This window comes from Planococcus citri, chromosome 5 (genome assembly GCF_950023065.1).
Source record: "Planococcus citri chromosome 5, ihPlaCitr1.1, whole genome shotgun sequence".
In the NCBI taxonomy this organism is placed as follows: Eukaryota; Metazoa; Arthropoda; class Insecta; order Hemiptera; family Pseudococcidae; genus Planococcus; species Planococcus citri.
This window is the reverse complement of record NC_088681.1, coordinates 64,882,177-64,906,234: the sequence shown is the minus strand read 5'-3', so window position 1 is coordinate 64,906,234 and position 24,058 is coordinate 64,882,177. Positions and strand designations below refer to the sequence as shown.

The window sequence follows — 24,058 nt, the reverse complement described above, 5'->3', positions numbered from 1 at the left end:
GAAAGCTGAATCTTCATTTTTGAAGGTCACTAGTTTTAGCTAAAAGCCGAAGCCCAAAAATTCGGCTGCAATACTCTGCCCTAAAGTTCTAGATTAGGGAAGTATACGCATACGCCATTTTGGTTCGACACAACGGATGTAAACAACATTAGAACGTATGTACGCATACAATCTTACGTGTAAAAAATGCAATTTTTTCGATTGTTCGCGGGTTCGGGTGAATTTTTAAGTAGTTTCCAGCTAAAGACAATGAAATTTCCTATCGATTGATGTTAAATTTTTGTTATTTCGCGCAAAATTGACGATTTTCTGAATACTTATATTATCCGATTTTTTCATACTATATGTGTCAACTTTAAACTAAAAATACTCGAAATCTTCAGTGAACACACAGGTATTTTAATATAGCAAAATGTTCGTAATTTCTTCGTCTTTAAAATGAGTGTTTATCGAAAGCTCTACATGCAACCGTTCAAAAGTTGTAGAAGTTTAAAGTTGCGAAAACAATGCAAAAACCAACCGCGGATGGTAAGTATTGAACTTTGAATTAGAATTACTCAAAATTTTCAACGAACACATAGGTATATTAATACAGCAAAACGTTCGTTATTTTATCCTTTTTAAAATGGGTCTTTACCGAAAGCTCTACCTTCTACCGTTCAAAAATTCTTGAAGATCAAAGTTGCGGAAAATGTTCTACAATCAACACTAAGTGACTGATAACAGTGATAACACAATTTGAACACTTTCCGCAACTTTGATCTTCAAGAATTTTTGAACGGTAGAAGGTAGAGCTTTCGGTAAAGACCCATTTTAAAAAGGATAAAATAACGAACGTTTTGCTGTATTAATATACCTATGTGTTCGTTGAAAATTTTGAGTAATTCTAATTCAAAGTTCAATACTTACCATCCGCGGTTGGTTTTTGCATTGTTTTCGCAACTTTAAACTTCTACAACTTTTGAACGGTTGCATGTAGAGCTTTCGATAAACACTCATTTTAAAGACGAAGAAATTACGAACATTTTGCTATATTAAAATACCTGTGTGTTCACTGAAGATTTCGAGTATTTTTAGTTTAAAGTTGACACATATAGTATGAAAAAATCGGATAATATAAGTATTCAGAAAATCGTCAATTTTGCGCGAAATAACAAAAATTTAACATCAATCGATAGGAAATTTCATTGTCTTTAGCTGGAAACTACTTAAAAATTCACCCGAACCCGCGAACAATCGAAAAAATTGCATTTTTTACACGTAAGATTGTATGCGTACATACGTTCTAATGTTGTTTACATCCGTTGTGTCGAACCAAAATGGCGTATGCGTATACTTCCCTAATCTAGAACTTTACTCTGCCCATAATACAGCATCGATGGCCTATTTCCAAAACCTCATAACTCCATTGGCACTTAGCACCTCGTGTAAAATGGCCTTCATACTGCAGCGCTCCCTATCGCACTTGAGTACTCAACTGAAGGATAGGTAATGTGGGGTGGTTACCCGAGGTTACCTATCTGTGAGTTGAGCATTCAAGTCCGATAGGGAGCGCTGCAGTATGAAGGCCGTTTTACACGAGGTGCTAAGTGGCAATGGAGTTACGAGGTTTTGGAAATAGGCCATCGCTGCTGTAATTCAGCTTCCATTCAAAACAATTGTGCTCAGTTTAAAACCCTCAACTATCTACTTGATTCTAAATGTCAACCAGAGTAATATTGTCCAGAAAACCGAAGACATTTTCAACTAGTGGATTATACAAGTATACACCCAAAACGGAGATTATCCTGATAGTAACACAACATAATGCACTCGGTTTATTTCGTAATTCTCAAAAAATTATATCAAGTTGTGCTGGATGCTCATTTTTTTACTAATCAAAGAACTAGTGTTTCCCATACCTACTCTATCCGAATTGAGAAAAAATTATTACTGGATCCCAAAAGGTAGATTACTGTGTACTATATTTTGAAAAAATAAGCCAACTGCAAATATTACAATGGCGGTCCTTATACGTATCTGTCAATTCCTCCCTTACCAGAATTTTGTGTGAATCGAAGCAGTCCATTTTCCTGTTGTGATATCAGCACTTTTGATCCTTTACACATTAATTATAATGGAGTCCAGAAAAAAGTATTTGTTTGTATTTTTGTTTACATAATTACTCGTTCATTTCATTTAGAGCTGTTAGATGATATGTCGACTCATGAATTTATACTCACTTTTCAAAATTTTATTGCATTATGTACAATGCCTAAATTTTTAATCAGTGATGGGTATCACTCCTCAGTTTAAAATAACTAGGGCTTGAATCAATTTTTGAGAATCTTTGACAAAAAAAAAAAAAAATGTCAGAAGTGACGTGATAAATTATTGTAAAGATAGTTCTATTGAGTGGAAATTTTTACCAGAATATACACCTTAGCATGGTGGTTTTTATGAACAGTTGATCACTATTGTTGAGAAAAAGTTTATCAATTTTTGTATGGAAGAAGATGCTTAAAATTACCTACCAGTAATTTACCAGTTACGAGTGTAATCAACAGCAACAGCTCATATAATCAGTATCGTTGATGAATCATTCAATCACTCGATATAAGTACACCCATAAATTAGAAACACTTTTCGACCGTTCACTACTGTTCTATTGTTTGAACTCAACTTTAAAAAAAATATTTTCACCGAATTTTAACAACAAACACAATCAAAAAAAACATCACTTTGAATTTCATGTCTGTAAAACGTGTTCTAAATGAGAACACAATCTTTACTTCAATCATCATCAACACAAACTTATATCATAGCTCATTGGTTTTCATGATACATCAATTTCATAATAAAATTCAAACCCTTCCTTTTCCACGGCCTCTTTTTGAGGTCCACTTGTTCAATTACGTAGGTAGTATCATGTATAAGACACAGTATCAAATTATATGGAATTGGATGAAAAAATCTACAAGGGCACTGCTTCTGTCTCACATGTAGGTAAGCATAAATAATATAAGTAGTAACATCATATTCGAGTTCTCTTTGCAATTGATGCACAACTGAAAATTCTCAACACGTTCGATGTTCTTTATATTATGTAGCTTCAGTGATTAAGTCAACGCGAGAACTAAAGCTTTTTTAGATTTTTCTACATTTGTTATGCGAGTGATCCATTCGAACACGATGGCAAAGAAATAAAAACTCGATGCGCCATTTTTACCTTAACCAATACCCACCACCTTTTGAATAAGCGAAAAATTAGCAAAAAAAATACAGCTCGATGTCATTCCATTCGTAAGTAATTTGAGCTTTCGTGTGCATTATTTTCGCGTATTACAATCAAACTGCACTTACCGTTCTGAAGACAAGCAGCAAGAATTATCAGCGTAGGAAAACTGGACGAATCCGTTACAACTGAAACAATACCAAAACAAAGTATGCGATTAGGATTTATTGGCGGAAAATTTAGTTTCATGGTAAATCTAGATACGAGTAGAAGAAGGGACGAGCCATTCGACTCGATAATTCAAATTCGCAAGTTTTAAAATTGATAAATAGACTACATAAATAGGTAATTTCAAATTTTTTAAAACAGATTTGCTCCCAGTTTCACAGGTCTTGAGGATACGACAAAAAATTACGAATAACTAACCGAAATATTACTAAGGTGACCCTTTCAACGATCGGTGATGTTTTCAACTGTTCTGAAACCTTAGATGAATTTATTCATGCTTTTCTTCATTAGAAAAATAGGTACCTACTACCTACCTATTTAGCTTACGAAACGAGCCAAAACGTAATTTTTTTCAATCATTCTGTCAGGAAAAAATTTGAGATATACGATTATGGCAAAAATCACGAATGACGGTTATAAATTAATTTCACAGGTTCGGAATTTCTCTTTTTCCCTTCATTTACGACGATTTTCCCAAAACTGAAAAATCTTCAAATTCGCTGAAGGCTCCGCAACGTTTCAAAGTTCAAACCCACCAATACATCAAAACATTTTTGTTTTTATGTTGTCAATAAAAAGTGGGGAAAGAACATAAGTATAATGTACATATTTTGAAGTTTTAAAAATTTACCAAAAAACAAAATTTCATACGATGAAATTCAGCTATTCTTGGTGACGATTTTTGAATTCTCAGATTCTCACTCGGTTTTCACTTTTTTCCTTTATAAAATTTCTACTTAGGGGGAGGAGGGAGGGGGAAGAGAATCGTTGTCGCCATTAATAATACCTACGTATTACAAAGAAAACTTTTTGAACTGATCAAAAGAGCATGCCAAAATAGTACCTGCATCATCAGCAAAAATCATAAAAATCAAATCGTCTTTAAAATCGATAGATATTGGATAAGTTAACAAAATAATCGTTGAATTCTCTGGTTCTATCGATAATCGACTTATGACTGTTTTCAATCTTGACAGAGCAAAGCTCGCTCAAGTATTGGCTACTTCAGACTTCTCACTGTTTGTCAATCGAGACCACAAAAATTCACAAATGCGTTCGATTTGTTGAAACACGTATTATTCAATAATGGAATAAAAAATTGAAAGACTGTACTCTGTAGAGCATGACGTTTAACTTGAATTGCATGGTCTTAGCACTGTGTTCAAAGCATGATTCGTTGCAAATGTTTGCTTCGAACAGCTTTAATTACGAGTAAAAGGAAGCTCTGTAATGATCAAATTGTTGACGGTTCAAACCTCAATCCTAAAAATAGAAAAAAACATTTTGAAAATTCGTACAAAAATATTGGAGAGAACAAAAAATGCGGTAAAAGTTTATTTAAAAAAAAAACAAAACAAAACTTCATAAAAGTACTTAGAATTAACATCTGCTTATTCACTATACCACCCTGAAGGAATTTTCGTCAAACATTTCAAAAGACGATAGTGTGGCAAAAAAAATATCAAAAATCGTGTAAGAAAATAATGAAAATGAGTTGAGAATATTAATAAAATCCTTTAAAATGTCTTGAAATTGTTCGAAACGAAAAACAAATAAGTACATGACTTCGTAAGTATTCAAGAAATTTGAAGCATTACCTTAAAAATTCTTAATCATAGCTAAATCTCGGTTATTCAAATTCACAAGCTTTAAAATATTGATAAACATACATAGATATTTTCAAATTTTTTAAAGCAGATTTGCTCCTAGTTTCACAGGTCTTAAGGATACGACAGAAAATTACGAATAACTATAAAACCGAAATATTACCAAGGTGGGTTCAAGTATTATAGGAAATTATCGAAGCCTCCCTCCCTTTCAATTGATCGGTGATGTTTTCAACTGCTCTGAAACCTTTGACGAATTTCCTGATCTTCTTCATTGGAAAAATAGGTGCTTACGAAATGAGCCAAAACGTAATTTTTCAATCAGGTAGGAAAAAATTTGAGCTAAGAAATTATGGCAAAAATCACGAATTACGGTTAAATTAATTTCACAGATCCTGAACATGACTTTTTCCCCCTCATTTATAACGATTTTCCCAAAACTGAAAAATTTCAAATTCGCTGAAGGCTACACAACGTTTTAAACCCACCAATTTATCGAAACATTTTGGTTTTTGTTTCTTTCATAAAAAGTGGGCAAAAAGAACATATATTTTGAAGGTTTGAAAATTAACCGCAAAAAACAAAATTTCATACGACGAAATTCAGCTATTGTTGGTGACGATTTCTGGATTCTCACTCGGCTTTCCTTTAAAATTTGTACTTAAGGGGTGAAGGGAGGGAGGGAGAAGAGAATCGTTAAAGACTTTCGTTGCTCAAAAATATCGAGAAAACGATGAAAACACATTGCATTCAATTTGTTGAAACACATATATTTATCAATAATGGAATAAAAAATTGAAAGACTGTATACTCTGTAGAGCATCACGTTCAGCTTGAATTGAGATTGGGTTCAGATAGTAATTCAATATAATCCCCGAAATAAAAACCATTTTTTTTGTACGACTTTTACGACTTTGTGCTTTTGTAATTTATTTTTTATCGTGCGGATTACTTTCAAACCCATTCCATCTTGTAGAGAATCTAACGATTATTTTCCTTACCTATAACAAAAGTCATCAATTACCTAAACCTCGCAGATACGAGTAAAAAGTAAAAGGTGCTCGAACTTACAGACTACAGTAACTAAAAACCCTACACATTCTCGAAAATCTCATAAAAAATCCTCAACATAGGCATCTAATTGCTCCAAAAGATGATTAATGTGGCAACAAAAAAAATCAAATAAAAAGTAATGAAAACGAGTTGAGAATTAATAAAGTCCTCAAAAATGTCTTAAAAATTATTCGAAACTAAAACAAAATTGAATGTTTAGATTATAACATACGATTCACTTAGATTTAGAAAAAAAAATTACAAATTATTTGACTTCTTTTTTATAGCTATCTGGGTTTACTACTAAGTCAAGCTTGATTTGAACTCTTCAACATGTTCATTATTTCCCAAGCACCATAATAAGATCGAATTGAACTTATTCTGGGCGAATGAATATTTACGTGTACGTACATTCGTAGTCAGATACTCTTTCAACGAATCAATCATACTCATCTTGATCTGCGTTAAAGCTTCTTCCGTTGAAACAAAGGCGCCAATAAATTCGGTGAGCTCTTCAAAAGAAACATAATCGTCGCAAATAATGCTCGATAGACTTTTCATATTTGAAGATGACGACATCAATAGATTTTTAAAGTCGCTAGATGCATCAACGTCGTCGAAAGCATCATTAACAAATTCCTTGAGATCAGCGCTTCCAACGACAATGCCAGGACTAAATTCGCTATCCTCATCGAGAAAAACCGACTGCAATAATCTTTGTTTAAGATTTCTCGCTGCTTGCGATTCGGGACAACAGAAACTCACCAAGGCATTCAATTTTTCGAAATGCGCATCTTCCAATAATGTAACGCAGAATTTAAGGAAACCGCTGTTGGTAATCAAGAAGTTTTGTTTGATCTGAGTAATCTCATCGTCGTTTTTGAAGCACAGTTGAACCATTCGTTGCAAATCTTCGCTTCGAACAACGTTAATCAAACTTATCCAGGAGATATGCCAGAACGAGGATCGTTCTTTGAGAGATGCATCTCGTAAAATAACCAGTAGGAACTCAACTTTTATCTCATTTGAATCATAATATTCGGAGACAGACAAACGATTACTTATGTCTTCAATCCACGTACTATCGGATGAAATAAGTCGAATCGCCGATTGTTTGAGATTCAGCGGCGTACGGTTCCATATCTGACAACACAAATATTCCCACTTTTCCGGTTCATGAAACTCATGCCACTTTGCTACTTCATCGCACTCATCTGGGTCATCATCAGCTTGCGGGTAAGCATACTCAAGCATAGAAACGATACAATTTGAAAAAATACTTTCCTTTATAATATTCCTAATGTGTAACCAAGTTCTCAGGACCATCCATTCATCGCAATGAAGATATAGAAACAGGTGATACAACTTATTACCATCCCACGAATCATTGAAGAATTTATCAAGCTGCTGATCATCCATTTTTGGTAAAATGTATCTAACAAAATCAGAACTGCTAAGGGCACCAACACCTACGGGTATTCGCATTTGTTTTTCGATAGGTATACGATTCCAAAAATACTCGATCGAAGGTCTATTATAAGGCATGCACGCCCTCAACATTTTTTCATCGACAGTTTCACCACCCCAGGTTTCTATTTTGTCTAAATCATTCGAAAGCCGGCAAATCCAGTAATATAATTGCGGGAATTCGTCAAAATCAATAACATCTACGTTCATGTTTCTCGATACAGATGGCCAAATTTGTCTAATATCGTTCTCGAAGAAATACGTACAAGCGACTGTGAACTTCATTTCCGAATTGAATCCTTCACAACGCATCATACGTTCAGCTGTCCTCGCGTAATGAATAGAGCCGTCATAATCGCACACAAAATCATCGAAGTATTCTAAAACATAGTTCTCGTGACTGTACTGATAACAAAATCCGCTCTCATAATGATGAAATCGCCAAATTTTCATCGAATACCCAAATCTTGAGAAAACTTCTTCGATCATCTTGTAAATCGTGGACGGTAAATCAGGAAGCATAGTTTTCATCCGGGTATTTTCTTTTCGCAGCCTGCCTGGGTCAAATTCACTCAATTTTTGACTCGTGCGATATTCATTTATTTTACGACGCCATATTTCGAGGCTGATGACGATTGCTGACAGTTGTTTCAGCGATACTGGAGTCGGATGGATAATGTCGTACACTTTTGAGGTGACTTCGGCCATTTCTACTTCTTGGTGTTGTTGAACTTCCATTTGAACCTGGAATAAATTGTAAGGATCGAATTAATGATATGAGAGGAAGAGGCGACGACAAGCAAGGAAATAATAGAAGCTCAAAATCTGGCACACACTGTTCAAAATTTACACAATAATACGTATTACAAAGGAACGTTCAAACAATTCATCAATCCTAACAGGTAGAAAACGTTTCAGACTGACTAAAACTAAATCGAAAAAGCAAGCCGAAATGCAGTCCCAGCCAATGTTTTAGGTTCTGGAGTTAATTTTTTTCGATTTTCGATAAAATTTTATAGAAGTCAAATTTGTGCCCAAAAATTGAAAAAATCAAAACTTCACCGTACCTACCTAGAATGTGGAAATTTGATGTGTACCGTATGTTGGACCCCACAAATCAACTGGGAAAAGTTTCGAGCTGTTTTAGGAGTTCTGGAGTTTCCAGCACATTTTTGAATGTTGATATTTTCACGGTACATATTTGCAGGGATGGAAAGCTAGTAGCTGAAAGCAAGAAGCTAAACACTGAAAGCGGAGGAACTTGGGAGTTTTTGAAGGCTAAAAGCTAGTCACAGATATATAATTGTACAGCTAAAAGCTAGCCAAAAGCTTTGTTTATTCAGCTTTCTTTCAGCATTTTCCTAAATTCATATTTTGGTTCAGCTTCTGTTTGTGTTATTTTTCGATTTTCACATTTTTTGAGTTTTTTTTTTCGTTGTGGTTGTGTTTCCACTTCCCTATCAATTCACCTCGTCATTGAAAATATTTTGATGAGCCGAAAGTTGAAAGCCAAAAGCTAAAAGTCAGAAGCTTAAGCTAAAAGTTTCATCATTCAGCTTTCCATCTCTAGTAATTTGGTCCAATGAAGTTGGACTACTAAAATTTACTTCATACTCGTATGTACCATGATATTTCAACGTACTGAGTCGATTAGACGTAATTTTAAGCTGTGTTGGAGTCTCCAGTCGTATTCTGAAAAGTCAGGATTTTGAAAGGTGCTTTAAAAACCGTCCGAATTAATTTTAGCACCTGTAAAAAGGATGCTTGTTAATGATTTATTTGAGCAATTACACGCCACTTTTTTAAAATCTATTCACGATTGAGAATTTGAAAAATTTACTGTTTTTTAAAGTTCACGGTTCTTCGAAGTATCGACTGGGTCATTCCACGTTAATTGGACCAAGAAGTGGTGGGGGATTTGGCGATTATTTTGACATTTTTCCTGTGGCAAGACCTTCCGAAGGGATGACCAATGACGCAAATCGCTGCCCTCTAGCTCATTTTCAAAGGCAACCAGGGGGTGTCAAAGTTTTCAGTGAACCAAAAATATCGTCCATTTCAGCAGTGAATTACTCGATAGCCGCGATACCTACCACAATGGAACTTTTTCCCATAATTAGGGGTTTTGAAGGGCTTTTTGATGATATCATAAAAATCAGTGTTGCCACTTTTTTTCGTACAAAAAATTAGCTCAAGAAGTTTCAAAACGTAGTTTTCATACCGTTCCGACTCTCAAAAATTCTGAAAAAAATATATTATGGACAACCTTTCATGCTGAACAACATATTTAAAAATTAGGATGGTACCATGTTGCAAAGTTGATTTAAAAAAATTTAAAGTTTACGAAAAAATGCGATGTTTTGATTTAAAACATGAAAAAAAGTTTTGATAGGTGAAATTGACCAGGGATGGAAAGCTAGCCGAAAGCTAAAAGCTGAAAGCTGAAAGCCAAAGGAAGATTGGGGTTTTTAAAAGCTAAAAGCTATAGCCAAAAGCTTCATTTTTTCAGCTTTCTTTCAGCTTTTCACCTTTTCTTGCAAGTTTCTCTGGTTAAGTTTCAGTTTCAGTTTTTTGCAATTATATCATTAGTCCGGCAAATGTCGCAAATGACAATAGGAGTAATTGCACCCCCCCCCCCCCGCCGATCATCCAGGACAACTTATTTCTTAAAGGGGACATCCTAAAGAACATCTTGAAGCAAACTTGCCCAAAAAAAAGTTGGCCTTACTTACAAAATGGCGGCCATTTTGATTGACAGGTCAGCCGAAATCGCAGATTTTGCGTTTCAACATAGGACTTGCACGAGATTTTTCAAACTTTACAAAGATAGATCGAAAGCTCATGCTAAAATTTATCACCTGTCAAAATGTCAAGTGCTTAAGTGCGTTTTTCGATTTTTGGTGAATTTTTGAAAATCGAATTCAGGCCAAAAATGTGGGAAACAATCAAAATTTTACCAAATTGACCAAGAAAGCTGAAATTTGGGATATACCCTATTTTCGACATGCCAAATCGATTGGAAACAGTTCACCCCGTTTTGAGCAGTTCTGGAGCCTCCAGCAGATTCTTGAAACTCGAACTTCCCACAAAATTTCATCAAACTGGAGTTGTAAAGCTAAAATTTATTATAAAAACTAATTTCAATACGCTACAAAGTACTGCAGGTGAATTTCAAGTCGTTTTGGAGCCTCCAGCGACTTTTTGAAAGGTCGAATGGCGTTTTTTGGAAAATTGAAATTTCTGAAAAATAGCTGGAAGCTTCAAAACCATTTGAAATTACCATGTAGTCTGCGAATTAAATTTCAGCTTGCCAACTCCATTTGATGAAATTTTGTGAAAATTTAAAGTTTCAAAAATCTGCTGGAACCTCCAGTAATTTTCAAAAAAGTCGCTGGAGGCTCTAAAATGACTTGAACCTACCTGAAGTCGTCTTCAGAGGGTGTTAAAATTGGAATGTAGAGTAAATTTCAGCTTTCCATCTCCATTTGATGAAATTTTGTGAAAAGGCTATAGGTGGATAAGTATGGTGAATTTGCCCCCGAGAGCTTCAGGGTTGATATTTGCATGGAAGGTTGGTACCCTTGAGCACCTTCCGTCACGAAAGTTTCAGACCCCCAGGACCCCCCGTTTTTGAGAAAGCCCCCCTTTTCTAAAATTACAATAAAATTTTTTTTCTCAGCCCCATGTGAACCGATTTTTTCAATTTTTTGGTATGTTGTAAACATCCATAAGAGGCATTCCCACAAAAAATTTCAACCCCCTCCCCCCATATTTCATATTCGTGTTCGGAGGAATCGATTCATATGGAAACGATACCAACATTATGAAAATAGCTCAATATTTAATATAGTGAAAATTGAGTTGGGGGCAGACGCACTGGGGAGGGGTGTGGATGAGGGTAGCGTAAAATTGGACGTCATATTCGTGTTTGGGGGGTTCGATCCATATGGAAACAATACCAACATTACGAAAATAGCTCAACTTTTAATACTCGTATAGTAAAAATTGAGAAGGGGGCTAAGGCTTTGGAGGGGTGTGGATGAGGGTAGCGTAAAATTGGACGTCATATTCGTGTTCGGGGGGTTCGATTCATTTGGAAACGACACCAATATTACGAAAATAGCTGAACTTTTGATATAGTAAAAATTGAGAAGGGGGCAGAGGCGCTGGAGGGGTGTGGATGAGGGTAGCATAAGATTGGGCGTCATATTCGTGTTCGGGGGGTTCGATTCATATGGAAACGACACCTTGTTTACCAAAAACAATGATTTACACCAGAATCCATTTTTAACCCCCCTGTTGGTTTTTTCAATTTTTGACCACGGCCCACCAAAAATTTTTTTTTGAAAAAAATATATGTTTTGTAGGAGTCAAAAATACATTTAAAAATGCTATTCGCATTTTTGTGCCGAATCATGATCATTGCTAAAACGGGCAAACAAAACTAAAAAACGCCATTTTGAGGGGAAAATATGGGGGGAGGGGGTTTAAATTTTTTGTGGGGATGCCTCTTATGGATGTTTACAACATACCAAAAAATTAAAAAAATCGGTTCACATGGGGCTGAGAAAAAAAATTTTATTGTAATTTTAGAAAAGGGGGGCTTTCTCAAAAACGGGGGGTCCTGGGGGTCTGAAACTTTCGTGACGGAAGGTGCTCAAGGGTACCAACCTTCCATGCAAATATCAACCCTGAAGCTCTCGGGGGCAAATTCACCATACTTATCCACCTATAGCCTTTAAAGTTTCAAAAATCTGCTGGAGGCTCCTGTAATTTTCAAAAAGTCGCTGGAGGCCCTAAAATGACTTGAACCCACCTGAAGTCGTCTTCAGAGGGTGTTAAAATTGGAGTGTAGAGTAAATTTCAGCTTTCCATCTCCATTTGATGAAATTTTGTGAAAATTTAAAGTTTCAAAAATCTGCTGGAGGCTTCTGGAATTTTCAAAAAGTCGCTGGAGCCTCCAAAACGACCTGAAAATCACGTGCAGTACTTCGTAGCGTATTGAAATTAGTTTTTAGAATAAATTTTAGCTTTACAACTCCAACTTGATGGAATTTTGTGGGAATTTCGAGTTTCAAAAATCTGCTGGAGGCTATACAGAACTGCTCAAAACGGGGTGAACTGTTTCCAATCGATTTGGCATGTCGAAAATAGGGTATATCCCAAATTTTAGCTTTCTTGGTCAATTTGGTAAAATTTTGATTTTTTTCCTCATTTTTGGCCTGAATTCGATTTTCAAAAATTCACCAAAAATCGAAAAACGCACTTAAGCACTTGACATTTTGACAGGTGATAAATTTTAGCATGAGCTTTCGATCTATCTTTGTAAAGTTTGAAAAATCTCGTGCAAGTCCTATGTTGAAACGCAAAATCTGCGATTTCGGCTGACCTGTCAATCAAAATGGCCGCCATTTTGTAAGTAAGGCCAATTTTTTTTGGGCAAGTTTGCCTTAAAATGTTCCTTAGGATGTCCCTTTTAAGAAAAAACTTGTCCCGGTGGATCGGCGGGGAAGGGGGGTAAATACTCCTATTGTCATATGCCGGACTATATAGCCATTTGACATCTTCCCGATTTTTTGTTGTTGTTGTGAGTACCTATCCATGGTGTACTTTTCTGTATTGTAGCAATGTGTGAAAATATTAAAAGCTAAAAGCTGAAAGCCAAAAGCTAATTAAAAGCCGAAAGCCAATGGTTTTTGTGAAGCTAAAAGCTAGCCATTAGAAAGTTTCATAAATTTGAAGAGCTAAAAGCTAAAGCTAAAGTTTCATCTTTTAGCTTTCCATCTCTGAAATTGACCCATTCGACCCCTATTTTCACGTATAAAAGTTGAAAAACCCCTTTCACTCTATGAAATGAACTCCTCACAAAAAAATCAAAATTCGGAAAGATTCAAAAAATGAACGAATTTTCATTTTTGTTTCGTGAGTGTAATTTTTATCAACTTTTTCATGAAATACGTCAGAAAGAGGTCAAAATAAGACAACTGAATAGATTTAAACTTTTTTTGATGTTTGAAATTGAAAAATGAATTTTTTCGAATTTTGATTTTTTTGTGAGGATCGAGTTCATTGTGAAAGAGGGTTTTCAACTTTTTCAACAGATACGTAAGAATAGGGGTCATATGGATCAACTTCACCTATCAAAACTTTTTTTCATTTTTTAAATCAAAAAATCGCATTTTTTCGCAAACTTTAAATTTTTTTAAAATTGACTTTGCAACATGGTACCATCCCAATTTTTTAATATGTTGTTCAGCGTGAACAGTTGTCCATAATATATTTTTTTCAGAATTTTTGAGAGTCGGAACGATATGAAAACTACGTTTCGAAACTTTTTGAGCTAATTTTCTGTACGAAAAAAAGTGGCAACACTGATTTTTATGATATCGCCAAAAAGCCTTTCAAAACCCCAAACTATGGGAAAATGTTCCATTTTGGTAGGTATCGCAGTTATCGAGTAATCCACTGCTGAAATGGATGATAATTCACGATCACTGAAAACTTCGACACCCCCTGACTGCCTTTAAAAATGGGCTAGAGGGCTGCGATTTGCGCCATTGGTCATTCCTTCAAAAGGTCTTTCCACAGGAAAAATTTCAAAAAAATCGCCGAACCCCTCTACCACTTCTTGATTCAATTGACGTGGAATGGCCCGACTATATTGAACTAGTGGGGCAAGATGGATGGGATTCAATTTGGGAAAAATTCCTTGATCCGAGTGAGTCTTCCGCTCTAAAATATCCCGAAAATTTATTGAAACGCAAAAAAAACTCGATGATTTGATATTTCAGAAATTTTAATTATTCCCTCGAGTTTGATGAGCAGGTAATTTATTCAATACTGATTTATTTGAAACACAATTATTTAAAACTCAACGAAAATAGTTGAGATTAGTGAACATAACTAAATTTTTGTCAAGAAAATCACAAATTCTCAGACTTGATTAATTATCAAAGTCATTTCTTTCTACATTCTGAACACAACTGAAATAAGTGCAGTCGAGTTTGAATTCTTCAATTTATTCATGATTTCCCATACCCAAACACCACAATAAAATCAATAAAATCTAGCCGAACGCAGGCCTACCAAGTAGATTATTTATTTATTTTATTTAAAATTAATCAAAGGATATGAGTACAAAGTAAAAGGTGCTCGAACATACAGTAACTAAAAATCCTTCATATCCTCAAAAATCTCATAAAAATCCTCAACATAGGCATCTAATTGCTCTAAAAGACGATAATGTGGCAAAAAAAAATCAAAAATCGTATAAAAAATAATTAAAATCAGCTGAGAATTAATAAAATTCTCTGAAATATCTTGAAAATTGTTGGAAACGAAAAACAAATAAATGATTAGATATTCAAGAAATTTGAAACATTTCTTTTAAAAAATTTTAATCGTAGCTATTACCAATTTACTTGAACTTACAGCACTACAAAAATATAACATACGATTAACATAGATTTAGAAAGAAAAAAAATTACAAATTCTTCGACTGTACAATTTTTATAGCAATCTGGCTTTACTACGAAGTCGAGCTGCGTTTGAATTCTTCAACTCGCTCATTATTTCCCAAGCACCATAATAAGATCGAATTGAACTCATCCTGCAATAATACATAATCACGGAAACGTGAAGGTCGTGCAGTTGCATACTCCTTCAACGAATCAATCAAACTCATCTTGACCTGCGTTAGAGCTTCTTCAGTTGAAACGAAGGCATCAATAAATTCGGTGAGATTTGTCAAAGTAACCATACCTTCATTGCTGCAAATAATACTCACGTTAGCTTCATGGCTGCAAATAATACTCGCTAAACGTTTCATAACTGAAGATGACGACATCAGTAGATTTTTAAACTCGCTACATACATCAACGTCGTCGAAAGCATCATTAACAAATTCATTGAGATAACCGCTTCTATCGACAATGCCACGACTGAATTCGCAATCTCCTTCGAGAAAAGCCGACTGCAGTATTAATTGTTTAAGATTTCTCGCTGCTTGCGATTCGGGACAACAGAAACTCACCAAGGCATTCAATTTGTGGAAAAATGCATTTTCCAATAATCGAACGCAGAATCCAAACATTACTCCGTTGTTAATCATGACGTTTTGTTTGAACTGACTAATCTCATCGTTGTTTTCGAAGCATAGTTGAACCATTCGTTGCAAATCTTCGGTTCGAACAACTTTAATCAAAGTTCCCCAGCAGTTATGCCAGAACGAGGATCGTTCTTTGAGAGACGCATCTTGTAAAACAAGCAGAAGGAATTTAACGTGCATTTTATTTGAGTCATCACATCCTCGTCCGGGAATATTTACACGTATTTCTTCAAACCATTTATCATCGGAAGAAATACGTCGAATCGCCGATTGTTTGAGATTCAGCGGTGTATGATTCCATATCTGACAACATAAATATTCCCACTTTTCCTGGTCATGGAACTCACTCCACTTTACCCATTCATAGCGACCTGCAGGAACAACATGATTGTACATAATTTCCAACATACGAAGGAAAAAATTTGAAAAAGTATATTCCTCTAGAATATTCCTAATGTGCAACCAAGTTCTCAGGACGATCCATTCATCGCAATGAAGAAACAGAAACAACCAATACAAGCTATCATCGACACCATACAACCATTCATTCAACAATGTATCAAGCTGCTGATCATCCATTTTCGGTAAGATGAATCTGACAAAATCAAAACGACAAATTTCGCGCATACCTCTTAGCATATGTTTTTCGAAAGGTATACGATTCCAAAAATACTCGACCGAAGGTCTATTAAAAGGCATACTGGCCCCAAACATTCTTTCATCAACAGTTATTTCACCTTCAGCCCTCCAGGTTGGGGGGATTTCATTCGTGAGAAGGCAAATCCAATAATACAGTTGCGGACATTCGCGAAATCTAATAAAATCTATGTTCACGTTATTCGATACAGATGGCCAAATTCGTCTGATATCGTCTTCGAAGAAATACATGCAAGCAATCATGAACTTCATTTCCGAATTGAAAGCTTCACAATGCATCATACGTTCGGCTGTCCTCAGGTAATGAATAGAGCCGTCATAATCGCACACAAAATCGTCGAAGTCTTTTAAAACATAGTTCTCGTGACTGTACTGAAAACAAAATCCGCTCTTATAATGATGAATTCGCCACCATTTTATCGAATGCCCAAATTTTGAGAAAACTTCTTCGATCATCTTGTAAGTCGTAGATGGTATGTGTAGTTCAGGAAGCATAGTTTTAATCCAGGTATTCTCTTCTCGCAGCCTGTATGGGTCAAATTCTCTCAATTTTCTACTCGTGCGATATTCATTCACTTTGCAACGCCATATTTCGAGGCTGATGACGATTGCTGACAGTTGTTTCAGCGATACTGGAGTCGGATGGATAATGTCGTACACTGTTGAGGTGTCTTCGGCCATTTCTAGTTCATGGCGTTCTTGGTATGGTTGGACTTCCATTTGAACCTAGAATTGTAAGGATCGAATTAATGATATCAGAGGAACCGGCGACGACAAACAAAGAAATGATAGAAGCACGAAATCTGGCACATGCTATTCCAAATTTACCTTATAATAATGTATTACAAATGAACGTGCAAACAATTCTTCAATCTTAACAGGTGGAGAACTTTTCGAATTACATAAATTGAAGAGCAAGCCGAAATTCATCACCAGCCAAAATTTTAGGTTCTACAGTTCATTCTTCAATTTTCGATCAGATTTTATAAAAGCCAAAGAGCCCAAAAATCAAAAAAAAAATAAAAAATAAAAAACTTCAACATACCTAGTTACCTACACAGAATGTTGAAATTTGGTATTTAATGTACCCTGTTTTGCACCCCACGAATCGACTGGAAACAGTTTCGAGCTGTTTTTAGCAGCAGAGCTCTAGAGTCTCCAAAAAATTTTTGAAAGTTGAAGTTTCCACAGTAATTTAACCCAGTGCAGTTGGACTGCTAAAATTTACTTTATTTATCATAATATTTCAATAAACTGAGTCGATTAGAAGTAATTTTAAGCTGAATTGGAGCCTCCAGTTGTATGTACATTGAAAATTCAAGATTTTGAAAAGCGTCTTAAAAATCGTCAGAATCAATTTTAGCACGTGTAAAAACTAGGTTTTTATGTTTGTTAATGATTTATTTGAACGATTACTCGCCATTTTTTAAAAATCTATTCACGATTAAAAATTTGAAAAATTTACTGGTTTTTCGATTTTTCAGACCCTGCAGGTGTCAACTACTCGTACATTTAACTAGCGGGGCAAAACTGATGGGATTCAATATGGGCAAACTTCCTTGATCTGACAAGGGAACCTCTTGTAGTGTCACATTCCGATTTGAATGGGACCGCGGTTTTCGGAAAGAGCATAGTCTAAAACCCCCAAAACCAAATTTTCAGCTGGCCAAGTTCATTTTTCGATTTTTGGCGAATTTTTGAAAATTCAAAATTGACTGTTTTTGGCGATTTATGCTTTTTTTAAAAAGTACGTATGTATTTACTTGATCAATAAAAATGGTCAAAATAAGTCCCAAAACTAATATTAATCACCCAAATCCAAATTTCACCATTTCCAGCCATTCTGGAGACTCCAGCACGATTTTTTAATTACTCCAGAATTTTGAATTTGCTCCAGAAAGCGTGAATATGCAGTTGGGCAGCTAAAAATCGAGTTGTGTATTATACTCCACCTGTTTAACGAGTTTATCTACATTTTTGAGTCGATTTCGAGAACTAACCCCCGGAGAGCAAATTCTGCCATTTCCAGCCGTTTTGGAACGAGAGTGACACCTCAAAAAACCACTCTTGAGGTGTCACTCTCAAAATCGTCTCAAATATAGATAAATTCGTTAAACAGGTAGAGTATATTATACAACTCGATTTTTAGCTGCCCAACTTTATATTCACGCCTGCTCGGAGCAAATTCAAAATTCTGGAGAAATTGAAAATCGCGCTGGAGGCTCCAGAATAGCTGGAAATTGTGAAATTTAGATTTGGGGGGTTAGATTTTGGACAAAATACAGCGATTCGCGTGAATTTCGAAAATTTCCACACAAACGGTTATCTTTTGATATTTTGGATTTTTTTAATTTTGAAAAAAGCTGGTCAAAAAACAGCTTTTGAGGTGTCACTCCCAAAATCGGCTCAAATGTAGATGAACTCGTTAAACAGGTCGAGTATAATACACAACTCGATTTTTAGCTGCCCAACTGCATATTCACGCCTTCTGGAGCAAATTCAAAATTCTGGAGAAATTGAAAAATCGCGCTGGAGGCTCCAGAATGGCTGGAAATGGTGAAATTTGGATTTTGGGTAATTAATATTAGTTTTGAGACTTATTTTGACCATTTTTATTGATCAAGTACGTACTTTTTTGAAAAAGCATAAAGCCAAAAACAGTAAATTTTGAATTTTCAAAAATTCGCCAAAAATTGAAAAATGATCCTGCAGTGCTAAGGAACATTTCTAGCCCTTGTACTCCAAAAAAGTGACCCTACTTACAAAATGGCGGCCATTTATATTGACAGGTCAGCCGAAATCGCAGATGTTGCGTTCTAACATAGAGGACTTGCATGAAATTTTTTAAACCGTACAAAGGGAGATCGAAAGATCAGGCAAACATTTCACCTGTAAAACTTTCAAGCGCCTAAGTGCCTTTTTCGATTTTTGGTGAATTTTTGAAAATCAAATTTAGGCTAAAAATGAGGGAAAAAATCAAAATGTTACCAAATTGACCAAAAAAGCTTCAATTTGGGATATACCCTATTTTCGACAAGCCAAATCGATTGGAAACTGTTTCAACACGTTTTAAGCAGTTCTGGAGCCTCCAGCAGATTTTTGAAAGTCGAAACTCCCACAAAATTCCATCAAAATGGAGTTGGAAAGCTGAAATTTATTCTGCAAACTAATTTCAACAGCAGGGGGATTTCAAGTCGATTTGAAGGGTCCAGCGATTTTTTGAAAATTACTGGAGCCTTCAGTAGATTTTGGAAACTTAAAATTTCGTCAAATGGAGTTGGAAAGCTGAAATTTATTCTGCAAACTAATTTCAATATGCAACGAAGTCGACTTCTGGTGGATTTCAAGTCGTTCTGGAGCCTCCAGCGACTTTTTGAACGGTCGAATGGAGTTTTTTGGAAGATTGAAATTTCCGAAAAGTAACTGGAAGCTCCAAAACCATTTGAAACCACCATGTAGTCGACTTCATATCGTATTGAAATTAGTTTGCGAAGTAAATTTCAGCTTGCCAACCCCATTTGGTAAAATGTTGGGGGAATTCCAAATTTCAAAAATCTACTGGAGGCATCAGTAATTTTCAAAAAGTCGCTGGAGGCTCCTAAATGACTTGAACCCACCTATATTCGTTTTCAGAGAGTGATAAAATTAGAGTGTAGAGTACATTTCAGCTTTACATCTCCGTTTAATGAAATTTTGTAAAAATTTAAAGTTTCAAAACTTTGCTGGAGGCTCCAGGGATTTTCAAAAAGTTGCTGGACGCTCCAAAACGACTTGAAATCCTCCTGCTGTTGACTTCGTAGCGTGTTGAAATTAGTTTGCAGAATAAATTTCAGCTTTCCAACTACATTTTGATGAAATTTTGTGGGAATTTCGAGTTTCAAAAATCTGCTGGAGGCTCCAGAGCTGTTCAAAACGGTTTGAAACAGTTTCCAATCAATTGGGCATGTCTAAAATAGGATATATCCCAAATATCAGCTGTCTTGGTCAATTTGGTAAAATTTTGATTTTTTCCTCATTTTTAGCCTAAATTTGATTCTCAAAAATTCACCAAAAATCGAAAAACGCACTTTAGCACTCGAAATTTTGACAAGTGATGAATTTTTGCCTGATCTTTTGATCTACCTTTGTACGGTTTGAAAAATTTTGTGCAAGTCCTACATTGGAACGCAACATCTGCGATTTCGGCTGACCTGTCAATATAAATGGCTGCCATTTTGTAAGTAAGTAGGGCCAATTTTTTTTTTAGTACAAGGGCTAGAAATGTTCCTTAGGACTCCCTCTTCAAGAAAAAAGTTGTTCCGGAAGATCGACTGGGAGGGGGGGCGTGCAATCGATCCTTAAGCGGGCTCCCCGACTATTTGAACTGAAATCTACTTATGTAGTAGGTACGTTAAATTCACCACTCCTTAAAAAAAACACCTTTTTTTTCGGGAGAAATATTTTGATTGTGTTTGGATAACAATTTAATAATCTAAATACGAAAAAACATTTTTTTTTTTCAAGACATTTACGACTTTGAGCGTTCATAACTTTTTTTTTATAACGCGAGGTACTTTCAAATCTACTCTTCTGGCAGAGAATTTAACGGAGATTAGTTTCCCAGCCTTCACTGAAAATCATCAACTACATACATATACTTGAAAGTTTGAAACTCGCTGATACAAAAGGTGCTCGAATAAGTATTTACGTAAGAACCTTTCACATCTTCGAAAAGCTCATAAAAAATTCTCAACATAGCCACCTAATTCCTTCAAAACACGATATTGAGGCAAAAAAAAAAAATCAAAAGTCGTGTGAAAAAATAATGAAAACGAATTGAGAATTAATAAAATCCTCAAAAATGTCTTGAAAATGAAAATTGTGGAAACAAAAAACAAGCGAACAATTAGATAGGTAGGCTATTCAAGAAATTTGAAACATTTCCATCAAAAATTTTAATCATAGTAGCTAATTACCGATTTACTTGAACTTACAGCACAACGAAAATATAACATAACTCAGATTTAGAAAAAAATAAATCGCAAATTCACTGACATGATTTTCACAGCCATCTGGCTCTACTACGAAGTGCAGCTTAGTTTGAATTCTTCAACTCGTTCATTACTTCCCAAGCACCATAATAAGATTGAATTGAACCTATTCTGTTTAAATAAATAATCAAGGATAACACGTGCATGCGTAGTTAAATCCTCTTTCAGATGGTTTCAAATTAGTCGGCGTATGTTTCCATATCTGACAACACAAATACTCCCACTTTTCCTGATCATGGTAGTACCTATCTTCATCATCCATAACTGGTAGCATACGAACGATAAGATTTGTAAAATTACTTTTCTTTATAATGTTCCTAACGTGCAACCAAGTTCTCAGGACGAATCGTTCATCGCAATGAAGATCTAGAAACATGGTATACAAGCGATCACCATACCCATCATTGATATATTTATCGATCTGCTCATCATCCAGTTTTGGTAAAATGAATCTAACGAAATCACAAACGTCTATGTAGCGAAGAGCTTCACCAATTTGATAATCGAGAGGTTGAGGTACACTTTTACAATTCCAGAAAAACTCCACCGAAGGTCTATTATGATGCATGCGCGTCCTGAACATAGTTTCAATACAGTGGGTTGCTATTTTGTCTAATTGATTCGTGAGATGGCAAATCCAGTAATATAATTGCGGGGAAGAGTGGAAATTAATAAAATCTACGTTCATGTTTCTCGATACAGATGGCCAAATTCGTCTGATATCGTCTTCGAAGAAATACATGGAAGCAATTATGAACTTCATTTCCGAATTGAATCCTTCACAACGCATCATACGTTCGGCTGTCCTCGAGTAATCAATAGAGCCGTCATAATCGCACACAAAATCATCGAAATAATTTAGAACATCGTTTGCGTGACTGTTTTTATGACAAAATCCTACTATTTCATAATGTTGAGTTCGCCAAAATCTAAACGATTGCTCAAATTTTGAGACTACTTGTTCGATCGTCTTGTAAATCGTGGACGGTAAATCAGGAAGCAGAGTTTTAACCCAGGTATTCTCTTCTCGCAGCCTGTATGGGTTAAATTCTCTCAATTTTCTACTAGTGCGATATTCATTCACTTTGCAACGCCATATTTCTAGGCTAATGACCATCGCTGATAGTTGTTTAAGCGATACCGGAGTCGGATAACTAATATCGTACACTTTAGAAGTGACTTCGACCACGTCTACTTCTTGGTGTTGTTGAACTTCCATTTGATCTAGAATAAATTGTAAGGAAGATCGAATTAATGATAAGAAAGGAACAGACACGTCAAACAAGGAGATAATAGAATTACGAAATCTGGCACACGATGTTCCAAATTTAATAAAATTGCTTATTTGCACACGGTTTCATCGGATTTTTCAAAAAATACATAAGCTTTCATTCATACCAAGCAGCAGTGATGTTGAGAAAATTCACTAATAAGTTTCGAGATATCCCACAAAACCTCAAGCCCAGAAAGAGGAACCTTGGAAAAAATACCACCTCTTTCCTTGCCAAAAAAAATATGACGATTACGAAATCATTTAAATACGTATACTAGGTACTTACGTAACTTCAGAAATGTACCTATGTATAATTTTCAAAAAAGATGCTCGAAAACATTTAGAAAACGATGAACAGACGTCAAGATAATAAAACAACGAAAATAATCAAGCTAGCACCATTAATACGTACTACAAAGAAACGTACTTACATACAATTCTTCAATCCCAACGAGTAGACAAATTTTCGAACTGATCAAAACTGAATATAATTTAAGTAAAAATCAAATTTGAGTAAAAATTTGAAAAAAATCAAAATTTCACTTCACCATATCAAATATATTATCAACTGACAATACTGGTATGGTACTGCCAACTGAGGAGAGTTATATTGACACACATGTCGGAACATTTTGCTCTAGAAGCGAGCAATCTCGTTCACTTGTTCGATGTTCGCCAGTGATGGAAAACTGAAACGGAAACTGGTTGAATACTTGAACTGAAATGGAGAAACTGAAACTAAAACTGAAACTAGAACTGAAAAAAATAAAACTGAAACTGAAAACTAAAAACTTGAACTGAAAAAAATAAAACTGAAACTGAAAACTAAAAACTTGAACTGAAATGTAAAAGTTTTCATCAATCTATTTTCAACATTTTCATTTTTTTCAAAAGCTTTTGCCCTCGCTTCGCTCGGGCCAATTTGAATTGAACCCCTTCTTTCCGCTAAGAGTCAGAAGTCAGAGTTTGAAAAAACCATTGATGAAATTTAGAAAAAGTTTAATTCAGAAAAACCGAATGGCGAATTCTCTCAATAAAATTGATATTGTTCTAATTTTTGAACAACAAATTATCCAATTTTTGCCCTCGTTGAGTTGCCAGCCTGGGTCAAATGTCAATTATCATTGTCAATTTGATTCTCTTCTCAGGGTTACAATTTCAAAAAACCTATTGAATTTGAAAAATGTTGAGATCAGAAAAACCTAATTTTTTCATTAAAATTGATATTGTTCCACTTTTTAAATCACAAATTTTCCAAAACTGAAAACTTTTGGCCTCGCTTTGCTGGGGCCATTCAAGATGCTACTTGTAAGTATACGAAAAATGCAAATTTTTCACTTTTTCTGAACAGAACTGATGAACTGAACTACTGGATTTTCAAAGTTTTTTGATACTACAGTGCTCACTGCTCAGCACGTTAAT

The 24,058-nt window shown here is 35.2% G+C and overlaps 1 protein-coding gene across 3 annotated transcripts in view; it reads right to left on the bottom strand.

Annotated features, from left to right (window-relative positions):
- The window catches only part of LOC135847732 (uncharacterized), a 39,898-nt gene extending 16,656 nt beyond the window's left edge, over positions 1–23,242 (bottom strand). Inside the window, exons 1-2 of one of the 3 annotated variants that reach the window (XM_065367408.1) lie at positions 23,068–23,242; positions 3,343–3,402 (exon numbers count right to left, since the gene is read on the bottom strand). Coding sequence is in view for 2 of the 3 variants with exons in the window: in XM_065367407.1 (XP_065223479.1) it covers positions 15,098–17,053 (1,956 nt within the window). In the remaining variant the exon portion in view is untranslated. Of the gene's footprint in view, positions 1–3,342; positions 3,403–4,786; positions 8,314–14,652; positions 17,060–23,067 lie in introns of those variants that run through there. The other 2 variants (XM_065367409.1, XM_065367407.1) reach the window with 2 other exon arrangements.
- Between the last annotated feature and the right edge of the window lie 816 nt (positions 23,243–24,058).